This window comes from Centrocercus urophasianus, unplaced genomic scaffold, assembly GCF_019232065.1.
Source record: "Centrocercus urophasianus isolate 14NV4802_14NV808 unplaced genomic scaffold, USGS_Curo_1.0 seq_15, whole genome shotgun sequence".
NCBI lineage: Eukaryota > Metazoa > Chordata > Aves > Galliformes > Phasianidae > Centrocercus > Centrocercus urophasianus.
In genome coordinates, this window is record NW_024884697.1 from 37,733,736 (window position 1) to 37,752,096 (window position 18,361).

The 18,361-nt window shown below is 39.4% G+C and overlaps 1 protein-coding gene across 5 annotated transcripts in view; it reads right to left on the reverse strand.

The window, feature by feature from the left end:
• The window catches only part of PPP1R12A (protein phosphatase 1 regulatory subunit 12A), a 122,735-nt gene that overhangs the window by 77,654 nt on the left and 26,720 nt on the right, over positions 1-18,361 (reverse strand). For all 5 annotated transcript variants that reach the window (XM_042816130.1, XM_042816127.1, XM_042816129.1 and 2 more), the window contains exon 2: positions 225-355. In XM_042816130.1, coding sequence (XP_042672064.1) covers positions 225-355 — 131 coding nt within the window. The remainder of the gene's footprint in view (positions 1-224; positions 356-18,361) is intronic.

Sequence of the window (18,361 nt, forward strand, 5' to 3'; positions counted from 1 at the left end):
CAAGACTGGAAATACAATTGCAAAATCAGTCTCCTACGCATAGACATATCCTGGGATAATGGTTCAGACTACAAACAGAATGTAAATTAGAACTTTCTCCCCATGCCTCCCCCCCACCAGAGGAAAATAATTTCTGAAAATCACCCAACAGTCTACTTCTGGTACCCCTCCAACAATATATTAGCAAAATGCATGTATTTGAAATATAGAGGAAAAAGCCTTACTCTGCTATATCAAGATATCCACAGGAAGCAGCTGCATGTAGAGGTATCCAGCCTTCATTATCTGGTTGATTAATATTTGCTCCATTTTCCACCAGAAATTTCACCATATCTACGTTATCATCTATACAAGCCTATAAAGAAAGAAAGATGTAAGAAATAAGTTCACATTAAAGTTATTTTTACAATATTGTGCATCTTTAAGAAAAAAATAATTGCTTTCAGGTACCATGTGGAAGCAAGTTTTATCTGCTGGGATTTGACAGCAAGACAGAAAGAACTGGAGAAAAAAACACCACTTAGAAATTTGTCAGCAAATCCTTTAACACAATAATTTAAACAGAGTTTAACAAAACCAACAAATGTGATTTCCTCAGGTAAACTGGTTCTGTTTTTCTGAAAACCCGTTCAGAGCCACCGGTATAAAATGTTTGTCCTGTACAAAGTCATTCCCTTTACCAGGCCCCCAGGTTCTAGCTCCATTCTAGGTCCAGCTTAGTCAAGTGAATTACATCACAATTGCCAACAGCCAATCACTACACCGTAAAGTAGAATTATTGTAGTCAAGAGATGGGAAGCAGTTTTGAAAACAGTGCTGTAACATGGTTTTAGTAGTTCAGACTTAGGAGTGTGGAAGGGGATGCTACGTTGCATTTCAACAGTACCCTGTTGTTTTCTACGCAGCATGTTCTACCACCATACATCTTTTAACAGTCTTTTGATCGCTCTCGTTTATAAACTTACTTGAGTATCAGTTCAGCACATTGCAAAGATATTATCTTTTGTGCACATACTATACCTCTGGAGCACACACTTTCATTACCAAACAAGTAGTGCTGCGGACATGCACAACTTCTGGCACTCTCCAGATCCCCATCTTGACTGGCTCCTATTTTGCCTCTCTTCTCTGTGTTTGAGTATTTTTCTCACAGGGTGCTCAGTGCGTTTTCTTGCCAACTTCCATACTGCTGCCCTTAAAAGGGCAGAGTAACACAGACAAAAGTCCCTCCGCACTTCAAGACAGCAAGGACTCAAAACAGACTCCACAAGACCGCTATTAATTTTTCTTTTACCTTAATAAATCAACAGTACTACAAAACGAAAAGACTGAAACGAGAACTGCTACTACCAGGCTCCCAAATCCTTCCAGAGAATTATTTGTCTCATAAAAATGCAACTAAGGTATAGCTATTACTTTTTAGCATACTTCTACAACAATCAGGACCGAAAATTACGTTCTCCTACTGTAAAAACCACAGATTTCCTTATTTAAGCAACTGTGCTTTCCAAGACAAATCTCAAAGCTTTCCCTCATTCTCTAGTGCTGAGGCAGCAGTTAAAATACACAGAAGACACTGCTGTCCTGTTTAACCAGACAAAAACAGCAAGAAATTATCCTTCTTTGACCCCATTTGCTTTAGTAAGGTATGAACTTTAAGTTTCATTTAGAATGCAACAAAGAACTGCTTTAATAACAAGCCTCATCTGCGCTTCTTCATCAGTAATCTTTCTGCTGGACTGCAACCAGACTGCAACAAACTGCTTGCATTATTTGTTCTTCAATTAAAAACAAACACACTCTTAAAATAATAACTTTCAAAAACCTAAGTTCCTCCCTACCTTTTCAGATACTCTTGAAATGTGCCCTCTTAAAGGATTTTCCAAATTATCTTTTTACTAATTTCCATCCCTATAATCAGCAATTCTTTCAATAACTGGTTTATTGGCATACTTCAACAGTAAAGACTACCAATTCCTCAAGGATACTGCCTTCATTTTCTTCCAGTTATTAGCATCAGCACACAATGCCCATATGGTATTAATAAGCTCTTAAATAAAATAATCACCTTTCTTTGCAAGTCATTTTGTTACTCAGAATGAAAGGAACTAATCGTAAGACGTAGTAACAGATCAGGAAGAAAAGCAGTTCAGGAAACACAGATGTTTACACTTCACAGAAACATTAGCCAAGCCATGCTTCACACATGTATTACATCATGTTTTTCTGGAAAAAATGCAATTTGCCTGATCACAGATATCCTATCTATCTCATAATATCCACCAGTTTATCATATGCAAAAGAAACTTATACCAGAAGAACTCACAACTTTCTGATGCTGCTAAATTCAGATCTTTCAGTATTACATTTCAATAGGCTACATACTCATGTTTGCTGCAATCCTCCAAAATGCATAACATGTGAAAAAAGGGTATCTTAAAATTGATTGGCACTATTAAAAAAAGCCAGACCGTCTGTTAGTGACACAACCTATCAAAGAGCAAACTTTGTCTGTTTTTCAATTATACGTAAGAAAAACTGGCAAGAACTACTCATAAAAATACTGTTGCTAAGTGAATCAAAAGCTTACATATGCAGCACATTAAAAGACATATGACTAAGTGGCTAAAAATATTTGACCAAATTTGGGCAGTCTATTGTGCCATATATGGCAAGAATCAGGGGAGCTCAAATGGACTTCAAACGTATTACCGCAGATTGCACGTCCATGACAGGCAGAGATAAACAACCTGCGAGACTATGTATATTGGGATGAAAGAAGAACAACTATTAAGATAATAAAGGAATTCACTTGTATATGCAAATGGCAAAGTACTGGCATTGCTGGTGATCACATTCATGCTGTTTAAATAAAGTTTCTCAGAACTTATTATTCAATAACACTGTTATTACAGGAGAACGGGACTCACAGAAGCTGACATCAAGGAAGTGGAAGAAGGCTGTATAATTTAAAAATACGTCACTTTTGAGTTTCTTCAAACAAAGATTACTTAAAACTACGTCTTGTACCTGGAAATTCATATAGGAAACTCACTGTGTACTTCAAGAAAGCTATTACCTATCTTAAGGAGAAGAAAAGCAAATGATCTTACTGCTGAAAAACATGTGCATGGTATGTCCTATTTACCTCTGTCCCCAGAGGTGTCTGATGGACCCTTTCTCACCCTCATCACTTGCCATGCAAAAGACAGTTTTGACTATCAGCAAGTACCTTATGTCAGAATGTCATGAAACAGATGTTATTAAAGAAATTTTATCTCCTGGTTTTCCATTTCCACTCCGATTGTCATCGTATTATCTCCCTGGTCCCTTCTAAGAGCAGTAATTATCAAGTGCCAGAAGTGCCTCTATTGTTAGAGAATGACATCTCAGCCCCAAAAGGAAAGCATTTCAGAATTGCATGATAAATTTAAAGCAACAGACTCATAAAAGTCTGCCCTTCCACACCTCAGTAAGCCTTAACCTAGAAATTGTTAAAAAGGAGAAAGCAACGTACATGTAACATGCAAATAATAGGACTTCCACTGGTACCAGAGCGAATTAAAAAGATAAAATTCTCATGAATGCATCTGGCAGTCTTCTCACAGAGTACAGGCGTAGGCCCTCTTCATCCATGACTGCCACAGCCCTTCTAGGATCCATTTCCCTTCTTGGCTCCATCTCTCCTTCCCCAGTCTCTCTTCAGGGCCCTCAGTTCCTGCTAAAGCCATTTCCCAGTGCCAGCCCAGCACCAGAGCATGCACACCAGGCCTCTGGGCCCAACAGAGCCGGGTGGGGATTTCCCCTCTGCCTCCTCCGTTTTATGCTGTTCCTCAGCCCAGCTCCCACTCTCTTCTGATGTGGCAGAAACACTGCATTTCTCCATTCGCTGTTCTGTCAGTTCTGATGGAAGTCAGCCTGCAGGCCCTAAACTCATCAACAGCTGGACAGTGCAAACAAACAAATCTCACTTCCTTTAGTGACTGATTTAGAAACTAGGCTTATTAGTCATGAAGGAAGCAAAACAAAGCAAAGTTGATCATACAAATTCCGCCTACCTTTTCTGATTAGAAGAGATGAAATCGCGAAGGAAATCTATTAAGGCCCAGGAACTAAAACTACTTTCTCTTCCCACAGAGCCCTGCAGCCTGGACTGCACAGAGCAACAAAGAACAAACAAATGCAGGCAGGTCCAAACTGTCCTGGAAACAAGATGCCTATGTGAAGCAAAATGATGCTTTAGAAACTTCCCGGAAGTGCTTTCTGATCGCTCAGTAGGGGGTGAACAGAGGCTGGCTGAACACACTAGATTGTAACAGTTTCCTTTTGGATATCCCAGCGTCAGCTGCATGTGATCAAGCTGGCTGTTCTTACAATCAGGTGTTCAGAGGTGAAGGAGACAGACTTAAGTGAGTAGGTAACCTTAAAAATAGATGGTTTTAAAAGAGATCTCTAGTGTGTCACGTCCCTCAGTGAACATCCATCTTAGGAATCCCCTAGACAGCGCTCCTCCCTCTCAAAAAAAACAAGAAAAACAAGTCCGTGTTTCTTAAAGTAAATTAAGGCAAACCTTGGAGAGAAAAACAATCAGTTGAACAGACTACTATCTTACTGCATAGCTTTACTTCATGTATGTATCTTACAGTGAACTACAATTTTACAGCCTTTAATCAATGATGAGATCTAGCAAGGTAATAAAGTTTAAAAGTTCCATTTTTTACCATTGCTTTCTAGCAAGAGACTACAACTTGCCTTTAGCTGTTACTTGATCTATTCGACAAATCAAAACATTGTGCCTCTAGTAAGAGGAAAGTAATAGGGCATGTTTAATCTGTCACCCCATTTCATTCTTCTTCATTTACCCTTAGTATAGAAAGCATTCAAAAATTATGAATCACAGAATGACAGAATGGCTCAGGTTGGAGAGGACCTTAAAAGATTAGCGAGTTCCAACCCCCTCCCTGCCATGGGCAGGGCTGTCAACCACTACATCAGGCTATGGAGGAAAACAAGGTAATATATTAGACGTCAAGGTATGAAACAGGCCAACCATTTTGAAATCCTGTGGAAAAGCAGAAACCAGGAGAAAGGAGAAACCCCTCTCACAGTTGCCTGTAGAGTAGTTTATCCCTTCCTTTGATTCACCTAGTGAATTAAGTGCGGCAAGTCCACTGGATCTAGGGAGGTTGTTACCATCGTTGTTAATGCACCCGGGAACTAAATTAAAGAAAAGCATCCACATCCACCAGCACAGCAGGTTAAAAAGAGTTTCCTGTTCTCTTCACCCCTAACTGCTTGTTCCTGATTCCATTGCATACAGCTAGGCTGACAAACTTTACTGAACTGGATCTAAACTGGATCAGAGAACCAATTAGAAATTAAAATGATATAAAATAAGAAAAAGACAGTAACAAGCTATCATCCTAACTGAATTAAAACTGAATTTGATTATATTAAAATGCCTTTTGTACTCAAAAAGCTTGTATTGAAATTCATCTTCATGTCCTAATTAAACTACCAGAATAATAAAATTTTGTATTACTGTGAAATTTCACCCATTAGAAGCCATTTGCTAAAACTTCTTTTTTCAAACTGACTCTTTCCTAAATTTGCAGCCTACATCTCTACCACTCTCACTGATACATTTTACAAGCCATTTTAATCTACTTTCTTGCCTGCATGGATCTCCATGGAAAATGACATTACTTGCTGTCTACCTCTGTCCTCTACCCCTCAGCAATGTCGACTGAAATAGGGCTAGAAGTTGCAGCGAACTGAAGCCCCTCCTTTTGACAAACATGATGGTTAAAGAATGAGTCTTCTGATCTAATGCCACCACAGTGAAACTTCTGTGTGCACTAAATAGCAGTTTAATGAGCAGTTACACCACAGTTTGAAACCAGTCTCGGTCTGCAGTGAGGATAGAAATTTTTGCTTGGACAGAAGAAATTAAGGTTCACTGGTCACACTGTTTATCAACATCCTTTACTCATCGCTCCTTGGGGGGGAGAGGGGGGGGGAAGGAGAAGAAATTTACATGTTGCAATTCCTATTTTTTTTCTTTTTTTAAATTTCAATAAGTCAGTAACTATTGGTGACAAGATCCAAAGCAAGTCTGGGTAACCATCTCCACATTTGTAGGTCACATGTTTAATTTTTGCATTAATTAAGAATGCAACGTAAACAAATGAAGTGGCATTAAGGTATATGAACTGAAATCATAATATATAGCTTCCAAGCTACAGATACAAGGTAATCTGGCAGCCTCTGAAACAGAGGCAGAATACTCTTTTTTTGCACTTGTAACTTATTTGTGGGACATTAATCCAACATTTTCCTAGAAACTATAACATCTGAAGAGCCTAATATTAGTAATTACAATGGTCAAAGACTTACTGAATATTTGGGAACACTTCCATGATAAAAGTTACTAAGGATCATCAGCAAATTTAGTCACAGAATATTTCTGAGTACTGCATCTATTCATGGTTTAAGGAATCAGTTTAAAGGCAGGCATTTTATATTTGGTGACTATTCTTTTCAATACAATACATACCAGGTAGAAGGACTGCTGTTTATGTTCACAGAGACGGTAAGGAACAGGACAGGCCTGGTGTTGTAACAGAACTTGAGGCACTACTTTAGAATTAAGGATGACAAGTGTTGCTCAATTATGAAATGAAGTATAATCCTTCCAGCATTCATTCAGCCAACCCACAAGTTATAGCTTATATATTTCAGTAAGCTGGGATAATACTGGATATCTCTGTATATTAATAAAATACAACTTTAAATCATTAAGTATTTTATTTTTTAAACTATATTTACTAGTAGAAATGGAACAGCTTATAGGTATTCTTGATAAAACTAGTAATGTTAAATTTTTGCGACACTAGCCTAATTTAGTGTAATTGTTGGTAAATACTGCTGGCATGATGCATCAGTTATTTTCAGTTAATAATGGCCTACTACTTACAGTCCTGCATGATTGATCCACACAAACTTGTTAAACTGATTGCTGCCAAACTAAATAACTGAAATTAAGAAATCATTTCACAAGCATCTATTGCTTCTGAAGTTCTGGCAGTTTGAAATGCACTGTTTCTATTTTTCTCATTCAATTTGGGCATAAATACCAGCTCTGGTACCCCACTTCTCGAGAGTAATTTCTTTCACTTCTAAGTACACAAAATGGGGGTCCTCCATAGATGCTTGCAGAAACAGGTGGAGCTCCTAAGGAGAAAGCAGTACTTGAGGCTGATGCAATCTTTCATGTCCGTTCAAGTCTTATGGGGAAGGCATGCAGAGACTATTGAAATTAAGCACCCATTTAGCATCATTACTTAAATCAAGTGCAGTATAACTGTCAACTATGACAAAAACAGACAAATCATTCCAAAACTCAAACTTCTCTAGCTATTATTTCCACTTCATGTAAACACCTTGTCATATGCAAGAAAGAGCGTATCCCAGTAGAAGTTCACCCAGAAGATACTTACATTCAAATATGTGCACAAACCAGAAGCTACATACAAATGATCATTGTTCAACTTACATATTCCGTAAGAAGGCAATGTCATTTCTGTACTGACTACAGTTTTGCCCTGTACTCTCTGTTATACTGAACTACTAAATAAGTCACACGCAGGTTTGCTAGTTTGCAATTTACAGTTATCATGTACTTAATCTACAGTACAGTTCAGGCAAACACTACAATCGACGGTCTCTGAGATTGATATAATCTGCATGTTTTAAAGCTGATTTCACAGGGATTTCCAACTATTTGAAGCCTGAAGAATGCTTAATCATGGTTATTAGCCAGGACTGTAACAGAACACATATATTCAGGTGTTATTCATGTGTTTCAAGTAGAGGTGCAATCACTCTTGTCCCTCAACCTCCCTTTGAGATAAGTAAGGGCAACAGGAGAGTTGGCCACAATGTGGTACCTGCTACAACCACAGACGCTATCATTCTTGCTGGGAATCCCAGGACTGTTTCAAGACTCACTCTGACAGACATTTTATGGAGAAAGCAACACAGGCCAATGTCTGCTTTAGTATTTTCATTCAAAAGAAACAAACAGAACCCAAAACCTGGCTACCTAATATTACATGCAAATCTACTTTCATATATTTGCTAGTTTTCTTGTTCAACTGCATGCAAACCTGCTTTCAAGAACACTTGAAATTCTGTTGTTGCAATGCATTCTACAGAACAACAAAACTTGCTTTTAGATGTAGATTCAGATTTCTCATTAGCTTTATAATAGCACTGCAGGTGAAAGAGCACAAGTTCACCGACAGAAATGGAGAGAAGAAGATGTGACTGACAGTATGGCATTACAGCTAACATGATGTACAAATTCCCAAGATTTCTTGAACCCTAAAGGCTTGGGCATGTATGTATATACAAATCACATATGACAGATTCACATTTTACATACACATTGTTGAAACTCCTGTCATTTGTTCAGCAGCACCAAACCTGTGGGTGCTGGAATACAGGAGTTAAATCCAGAACAGACTTTCAGGCCACAGAAACTGCTGTCTGAACAGAAGGGCATTTCACAAGTGGGGCGTCCTCACTCTCCTGAGCTGAGTCTTCACAGTTTACTTTCTGAAGCAGTTACAACAGTTTTGACTGCTGCACTGTGCTCACTGTGACATAAATACACAGCACTCTACACTATATCTCCTGATACGAACAGAAGCAGTCTTCATTAGTTTACAAATATGCTTCTTAGATCAGAAGTAAACAAAAATTTTATACTGTAAAAATACAAAGTGCCAGAACACAGCTATGATTTTATTGTTACTGTTTTGGCAGTTAGTGCTAGTTTGTGTGACAGAATCTGGTAATAAAATCTGGAAATGCTAAATTTGAGAAGGCTGCCGAATCATATAGTATATGCATTTATGTCCCAGACAAATTTAAGAATATGCCAATTATATTTCAAATTCTTTTTTTTTTTCCACCGAACATAATCTTCTTTTAGCATATTGGCAACTAAACAAGCTAAACAAAGCTGCCAAAGCAGCTTTTCAGTTTAAAATACCTAACATTCTGATATCCCCTAATACAATTTCTTAACCAAATTAAACATCAAGCAACACAAAAAGGCATAAGAAAACTTATTACAGAATTTGCTTATATAAAAAGGTTTGTTAACTCTAATGTTTCTTGGATTTAATGTAAAACACAAGTGCTAACTTCCCCTTTTTACCTCTGTGTCTAACTATTACCTCCATAAAGTTCTTAACTATTAGTTCTTCAATGGGGAAAACTCTGCTTTCCTGGAGTGAAAAGAGAGGAAGAAAACAGAACGGGCTCTTAGGGACTCTTAGGGACTACAGCAGAAAGATACAAGTCACCTGGCCTCTTCACCCTCTGCTACAGTGGGACCTAGGTAGCTCTTATTTTATAACTGCTTCCTTATTTAAGCCACAAGAAGTGACTTAGCTGAGTAGAATAAAAGTAATAACCCCGAATTTCATAAGGGCAATGACAAGCTTCCACTCCATCAGGCAAAAAAAGAAACAACAAAAAAACATGCTCAGATTTTGATTGGGAATACTGAACTATGTGAGACAGACTTTCTGTGAGCTCACTTTTTCTATTTCAGTTTACCATTTTCAGGAAAAAGCAAGTTTAACAGAAGAAACCATGATTACAGGAACAAACAGGCAGTAAGACGCTCAAATTTGCCAATACAATTTGCATCTATGCATACTTCCTCCAATTAGCACTAGTTACGTGTGGTATAATCCTCATCTTTATATGAAATACTAGAAGCAAATGAATAGTTTTAATATGCTGGCTCAGATGGTATCAGCCAAAGCTTTTAATCCATAGGTAGGATTAAATAAACTGTAAATAAACTACTAATTTGTACAGTTTAATGAAATATATAAAATAAGCATGTAAAGAAATAATATAACCACCTGTATGGAAACAAAAGTTAAATGAGAAGCAAGTAAAGTGGCATTGTGTATTATCTTATATGTGGGTAAATTCATCAAAGTTTATCAAAGCCACTTGGTTGCTGTACACACACATATGTACATAAGTAAATTTTAAAATAGCTCAGTGTGTTTCTGAGTTCAGAAATATATCCAGTTCACTTCTGATTTCAGAAATATATTCCCCTAACCCTAACCCACATATCTCAGGAAAAGTGGAAGTGGTTTCCCTTTCTGATAAGCTGAAGATTGAAGGCAGTACTCAGGAGTACCAAAGGCACACACAGTGTTAACTGACAAACTGACAAATTCCATGTCACGTAATTTGTTTTTTCTTTTCCACTGTACAGGTACACACTTGGCATCACTCTGAACACCTAATCTGATCTGTTGAAAAAAACATCACTGTGATCCCCAAAAGGTAAGGTACTTCCAACAGGCAAACATCACTGAGACATAAAATCCTCTGCATGGATAAGATTGACACAAATTGCACCCGAAGCCAAAATTCAAAGCAGAGCAGGCACTTCAGGAATCTCTTCTTCCACATTACATCAGGGTGCACTCACACTGTGCCTTAGTTAAACTTGCTAAACAGTTTTCTCAAATAGCTTACATGAAATGCACTGCAATGTTTTAATACAGTAAGCAAAAATGTTTGTATAAGCAAATAAGATGATTATCATACGTACTATAATCCTGTTAGGTATAAGAATAAAGAACAGGCGTACCCCACACCAACCTCCCTTTCCCTCAAAGGCTAGCTATACAGCTGTTCATCTACACAGAGGTGGTTTGTAACTTCTAAAAAAGGCGTTTTTTCCACAGTGTAACTTAATACTCTATTTCCAACAGGCCAGACACATCACACAACCTGCTATGCAGTGTTCTGCCACCAGCCCAGAATTCCCATTCCTACCTCCAGCTACAAACATAAGACGACACCCACTTTGTGCACCTTCTCTTTCCCAAAAAGGCCATGGCAAAAAACACCAGCTTTGACACCTGACTCTTCCTGTTATATCTCTACAGGAAATACTGTGATACTTGTGTCCCATTAGAAACTCATTATGACATTAATGAACAAACTGCAGGCAATCACAAGTTCCTGGGAAACCACCTACCTCCCCCATTACATTAAAAAATGGTCAGGAAGACAACGGTCAACAACTGAAACTAAGTTTATACCCATCTATCAAGTCTACACACATGACATTTCAGAAGTGGCAGAAGAGCCTCCTTCTTAATTTTTCTAATGTGTACCACATGGATTAGAAGCAGCTATTCTACATGAGGGAGCAATTTGACGAGGAAAGTACAATAGTTCAGATAAAGCCAAACAGCAGTGGCAATTAAAAATATAATATTTACACTATAAAAATTTTAAAGGGTATAAACCAGTATTAGTTGTAGAAACTTGTAAAGGATACTTATAAACATCAACGAAAAGCACAGCTTGTGGGGGCACAAATACTAAAGCATTTCTTAAGAATATTAAGAATTGGAAAAACCTGCCAGTGATATACAGATATAAATGAATAATACAAGAGGGAGTGAACTGGTCAACAAATATCTCTACTGGGTGTTTTGAAGGAAGGAGAAGGTTTAATTTGTATTACATAATAAGGATTATATACCTATCACTCTACTAGTAATAAAATAAATGCTAAAACCCCACTATGTAACTCAACAGGCTTCACAGGTCTTCTGAGGCAGCTCTCTAGCCATTATTGAAGAACTCAAGACAGCATCAAGTCTGCTGATACTTATTTTCTGGACAGATCTTGAAATATCTGAGAAACAGAGGACTGGTAATGCTGCATTAGCAGCTGTGCTGGTTAAAAGAATTTAAAACAGCAAAAAAACATCTGTGACATGTCAAGATAACTGACATTCATTAGCAGGAAGGCAATGCCATGTCAGTGCTACACTGCTTCAAAGGCTCGCTTAGCTTCACTGTGCTTCGACACCACTGAGCCAGATCCAATGACCAACACAGAGAGACCCAGACTGACTCTCACTCCTAAGACCCAGGGCACCAGCAATCACAATTTTGAACCACCATGGGCTCACTGAGGCTTTTTACACCTGTAGCACTGCCATATGAAAGCGGACTCAACAGAAGCAACTGTCTCTGTAAATGTTTAAGAAAGCTCATTAGCATTCATGCAGCAAAGACACAGTAGGTGCTGAGCCTCAACAGGCTTCCTTGTCAGAGGACATCCTCATAAATCTTCCCCCACATTTGAATTAAACACATGCCTCATTTTTTTGGCCATAGTAGGCCCTCAAAAAATAGTGTAAAAAAAGTACCAAAACCTCTCCACTGTTTTGGCACACAATGTGTGAAAAGCCAGCAGAAAGGGAACATTTTAGAGGAATAGCTCTCTAGACAGCATCTGAAACCACTATTAATATTCTTCTCACAGCATGAAAGCAAACCAGACTCTTCAGCTCCATACATGTTCTGATACAGGATACAGCCATATACTGACTTTCTGTGATTACATTAAGAAAGTCAGTACCAGGAATGCTACACCAGTGATCAGCATTTTAAAAAAGCAGCTTACTCTTCTTCAAACTGCTGTGCGCCCCCCTGCTGACAGCTCTAGCTCCATTCTGGCCGAGCTGTGTGTACACTACAGCTCACACTGTGCCACCTTCCCCACTGCCACCAACCACCAGCACTGTATGCAGAATCTCACGTGGCAGGACTTAAGGACTCCCCAGGTCACAGCTGTTGTCACTGCCTATTTTGTGTGATAAGTACTGCCTGAAGAGGTACCGCCTGCCCTCCCCGAGTTCTCTGCTGACTCCACCACACTTCCTTCAGAGATCTTCCTATTTAAGGAGACAGAAATGGAGAGAGGAGTAGCGAGCAACTACTGTCTCCTGACACTCGTTTTCATGCCTCCACTGACATGTTCTATTTGTGCAGTGGAAAATGTCTAGGAAGGAACTTGTAAAAGAGGAAAGGACACAGTTGTATTTTCCCCATCTTCTACAGAGCCCTGGGTCCTCACAAACCAAACACAAGTTAAACCTGTAACCTAGTTACCTGTAAGTTTTACACTTCACATTAACCTTTTAAGAGCAAATTTACTCATTCAAGAAGCCAACAGGAAAATGCTATACCTACATGAATAGTCAACTGAGGACACTCACTAAAATCAGCAAGACATTCACATCATCTGCTCTTTTTCCAGAGCACCAGAAATTCATACGTGTTTACACATGGTGCAGAGGTTTGTTTCTACCATGCCAATGCCATCTGACAGATTTGGAAAGTGTAGACATCAGTTTCAAGGAGAAAAGGCCCTGAAAAGAACTTTCTGGGAAATCAAAGTACTTCTTAAAATGGGCTAAGTACTTATATTCACTTCAACAGTGACACTTCGCAGGAAGGCCGCACTTCAGTCAAAATTTCTTCAAATGTCTTTACCAGTACATAATGCCATTTGTAAAAATTCAGTAAAAGAAAACTGCGGTCAGTTATTCAGTCAGCCGCTGATAAAAACGCAAAAGTATCCTAACTGAGTCTCCTGGATGTAGGCAGTTACACAGAAACACCCTCCAGCTGATAACAACTAGGCCAACAACTACGAAAATTCATTAGAATCTCTGACCTTCAGAAGATGACAGCGATTCCAAGTACTTGTAAAATATCCTACCTACTGAATAACGTTCTGCATTTCAAGATGAGTTTTAGGCAATATTCTGTTCTGCACAAGGCAGTGCTATAAAACGCGCAAAGCATAACTTCTTTGAGCTAACTACCCAGGGCCTGATCCTGCAAGAGCTCGCTGTTGACAAACAGGGAGGTCCCAGTATCCCTCCTAATTCTCAACTGCACACTCCCAAAAGCATTGTCAGACTCTCGGGAAGGAAAAAACGTGCTGGGAGGAAGAGGCAAGAGCACACCCTTTCAGGGCAGTGAAGCATTATTATTACTTCAGCTGCACCTGGAGCTGCAGCCACTTCTGACTGCTCACTCTCAGGACCAATTCTGGAGAGAAGGGTAAAAGCCTGCATTTCTAATTGTGTAGTACATCCTTTGTGCTGGCTTCTGGGTTTTGAGAGACCGCTGACATCTCCGAATAGCACCAGGGCATAACACACACTGGCCTCCTCCTGACCAGTAGTACTGTGTCAGTTTGAAAGAATCAAGAACCCAGAAGTCCGTTGTTTACCTGACCTTAGCAGTGTGTGTGTCATCACGAAACTGATCGTAAATGCTTTCAAGTTTGCTTCCTGTACATCAGACTGCTTGTTAAATATTATAATTATCAAAGAGCATGGAAATGAAAGCCAGGTATAAAAGCTCTGGGTTTATTCAAAACAGTGGGACTGACTTTACAAAGTGCATTTCTCCGGTAAGTACTTAAGAACAGGAGCTAAAGTACCAAGGGGAGAAAATGCAAAGAATGAAACAGATTTCATTATATAGAGAAGGTATGCACGCTGCCTGAAAACGGAGAAAGCCCATGTGCTGCAGCACTGGGGCAGGTGGCACTTCAAGGGCCCTGCCAGGGACATGGCAGTGGCAAGGGCAAGAGTAGGGTCCCTACATCTAGCTTTACCCATTCCAGACAAACTGACAGAGGCCCACACAGCTTTCTCTGCTATTCAATCACCTTCCACTCCTCCCGCAAATCAAAAGCTCCTACTATGCAAACTGTACGAGGAAGAGTTCTCAATTCATTCTCATGAAATATGCAGCCATCTGGCCAGGGGCTATGCTTCATACACCTCAAAAACAGCACAGTAAGAAACTGCCTCCACATTAAACAGAAAACTGAAGCTCACCCCCTGACGAACCAGGAGACTACCTCTGCTGTCTTGAGCTTGCTTGTTCTCCTCCATGGTGCACATCTTGACAAGAATTCCTGAAGGGGAAAGCTGTTCTGCTGCTTAATTTACAATATTAAACACGCTTAAGCTTTATGCTTCTCTAAGGACTCTACTTTTACATTAAACATTATGCACAGACCTATATCTGAGCAACAGTAAGGTGAAACACACAAATACCCCAGGACTAAGAAATGCGTTAATTAATGATGCTCAAGCCAAATCAACTGCCCATACAAGCATATGACCTATGTACAGTCCTACGTGATCACTACTCCTCTGTATTCAAAGCATCTCTATTCAGCCAGTCTATGAGATGGTCAGTGTGCAGCTATTCAAAACTTTGGATTTTTCACTTCTTTATGGGCTCGTCTACACATCCAGTGCTAATCACCATTTAGGTGCATAAGCAGTACTTTCATCAAATCTCAATGGTATCATTTTACAGGTGGTAAACAAACAATGTCATCATAAGTAGTATTCCCCGATACTTCCACACTATTTGCAATATCACAAAACTGAGATTTTAGAATAGACACCATTTCATACATTTGAAGAAGTTTCCTTTCATTATACTTGCAGCTTCTACAAAACTCCTTGCAGTCTCCTACACCATATACCATTCTTTTCTTTTCCTACCACTGACACAGCAGAAGTCTCCCACACACCAGCACTTTTGATTGGTTTGTCTGAATTATCTAAAGAGCAAATACTTTATCCAAGCCCTATAAGACAAGTATGATTACATAATAAATTGAAGTATTAAAAGGTTAATGCATTAAAGTCCGAATACAGATTTCACCATCCACATTAACTACCTGGCATCCATTACTCCACCTTCCAAGTTCCATTATTTTGGTGTTTCCAGTATTGTCCTTTCTACCCCACTTCCTTTTCCACACCACCATTTAATTTTCCTAACTTCTGGTTCACTCTGACAGCCAACCCACATCTGACATCTCCCTTCTGCCCCCTCTCCTCTGACTCACTTGCCATCTCTACTCTATTTTTGCATCTTGTGGCTTCTTCCTCTGTGCTAGTGAAGGCAACGAGGTCATGGCACAGACAGTACTAGCACATTTCTAACTGCATTTCAGAGGTCTGCAGCAACCTGACATCTGCACTGCTCTTGTAATCTGAATTGCCATGTTTGAAAGTAACTTAAATATAACGCTGTACAGTACTACACAACTCTTCAGCCTAGAAAAAAATTACTTTGAAGACCATATAATAGATGGCTATTATAAATCATAAATTATATGGAGAAAGTGAGTAGGAATCAGCTGTTCACCCCTTCTGCTAGGACAAGGAGTAGAAGTCTTTACAGGAAGCTTGCAAGAGCTGGGACCAAGAGCCATCATAAAACAAAAGCTGCTTTCTGAAAGCTGATTGGAATGCCTCGTATCAGCAGAAGCAGAGATGACTTATTACTGAGCTCAGAAGATTGGCCTTTCCTTTTAACACAAATCAGGCACTGGAGCTATGTGATTAACTGAAAGAGCCTTAAAGGCCTCAGGCAGCCTAGATAGAGAAAAAAAGAAAACACCCTCTTCAGTACAAATCCCATCAACACCGTAGCATTTTTACTGCATGCTCCTCTCGGCACAGGAGGTAAGAAAGGAAGTGTCCGTTTATTCCTTTTGTGATAAAATATGTTGTGCTTTTCACTGACATTCCAAAGAAAGGTACTGACACATTCTCAACTGATCATAGTTCCAGTGAAACAGGATTCCATGTATCCGGATAAAGAGATGCCATCAGTTGTAGTCTCTCACTTAGGAGGGTTTTTTAAAGTACAGGTATGTAAGTTACCACAGAAGAATTACAGTAAAGCCTACGTGCACCCTAATACTTGGGAGTAAATACAGGGTAGCTTGTACCTCACTGCAAACACAGTCATTTCCAATGACTGGTGCCACTCTTTCCAGAGGAACCTGAATCTCTCTGAAGCAACAGCTGCACATGCAAGCCTCAACAGACACTTATTTGAAGTGTTAGCATCTCTTCAAGCATTGAACAAACAGGTCATACATACGGAAAAAAAGGATGCTGGATTGTGCCAACTAATTCTGTTTATTGCAACTACAGGAATTATCATCAGTTTACAAGCCTGGGGAAAGGCACAACAACTTATCTGATAGCGAAAGTTCAGAATGCAACAAAGCTGTATTATCCATGTGTTACTATTCTTCATTAAAATAGCATTATCTCCTCAGCGTACAGTCAGTGCCACAAAAGCAATTTCTTCCACTAGCTACATAGGCTCTTGCCACATTTTCAGTTTTAATAATTAGCTACTGTGCTACTGAAGGAGGCCAAGAAAGAGGGTATTATAGACACAGCTAAAGCCAGCTGGGCTGTTTATTTTTTTGTTGGACGGCTGCCTTCATTTCACTGAAACACTACAAAGCAAGTTGACCATATAAGGCACTGGGATTCCCATGGAAAATGCTTACACAAATCAGACCCACACAGCCTTTTCAGTTTATATATTATAGTCATACGAACACTTGCTGTACATCTTTAAAACACACTTCAGAATCAAATCTCACAGAACAGAACATTACTTTTGCTCTAACAGTGCTTATGTAAGTAGACTTCCAGAAGTATCTACAGCCCAGCACTCAACTGAATGCATTTCTTCACACAATATTAGTCCAGATCAATTTCAGAATTGCAGGCAGCATTATTAAGCACAATGTCATTGATTTTGGTGCAAATGAGAAGTACCAGAAAAGCCTAATTCACAATTCAGAGGCAGACAGCGAGCAAATCTCCCTGCCAACCGCTGGCTGCAGCCCACATTTATCAGAGGCAGCAACTTGCTGCATGGAAAGATTATTTGTAGCCCAGATTCCAACAAGAATAACTCCAACAAGCAAGGGCTTATAAGGAGATGGTAATACAGAGTCTACAGAGAAAGGGCAGAGAGAACTGGAGAAAGCACCATTCCTGAACAGACGGGGGGTGTGAAACAAAGAGGACTGCAGCAATGCATTTCAGAGGGAAAGGAAAGCTTTGGAGACACTGAAGGGAAATGCTGAGAGTCTCAAGAAAGAATAGGAAAGAAATACATGAAGGTTCCAGTGCTACCACAGGCAAACACAGGAATACACAAAGCTTTAGTTAGAAATGAGCCAGCACAACGATAGGAGCTTCTGAGCTCCAGGATATATCTTTCTTTAGGAATAAGCCCAGAATGTTGGGAAACAACACTCCTAACAGTGTATCAGAATTACTACTCTGTCACTGCTCTTATGTCCCATCTTCACTTGCTTTCTCTATTTAAAGTTCTGGGGTTGTTTTTTCCTTTGTAGGTATGAATTTCACAACACGGATAAACACCTGAAGTTTATTTTGCCAGCGTGTTGCACAGTTTGGTGAGATGTGTCCACACCTCACAGCACTCTATGCAGCACACTGCTTCATCTCGTAAATGAACCAGGATGTTTCCATCTGCTGCGGCAGGGACCAGAATAAAATTCTTCCACCAACACCAAGTCTGTCAGCTCATAAAGACAGAAAATGTGCCTGTAGTTTAAAGTAACCTG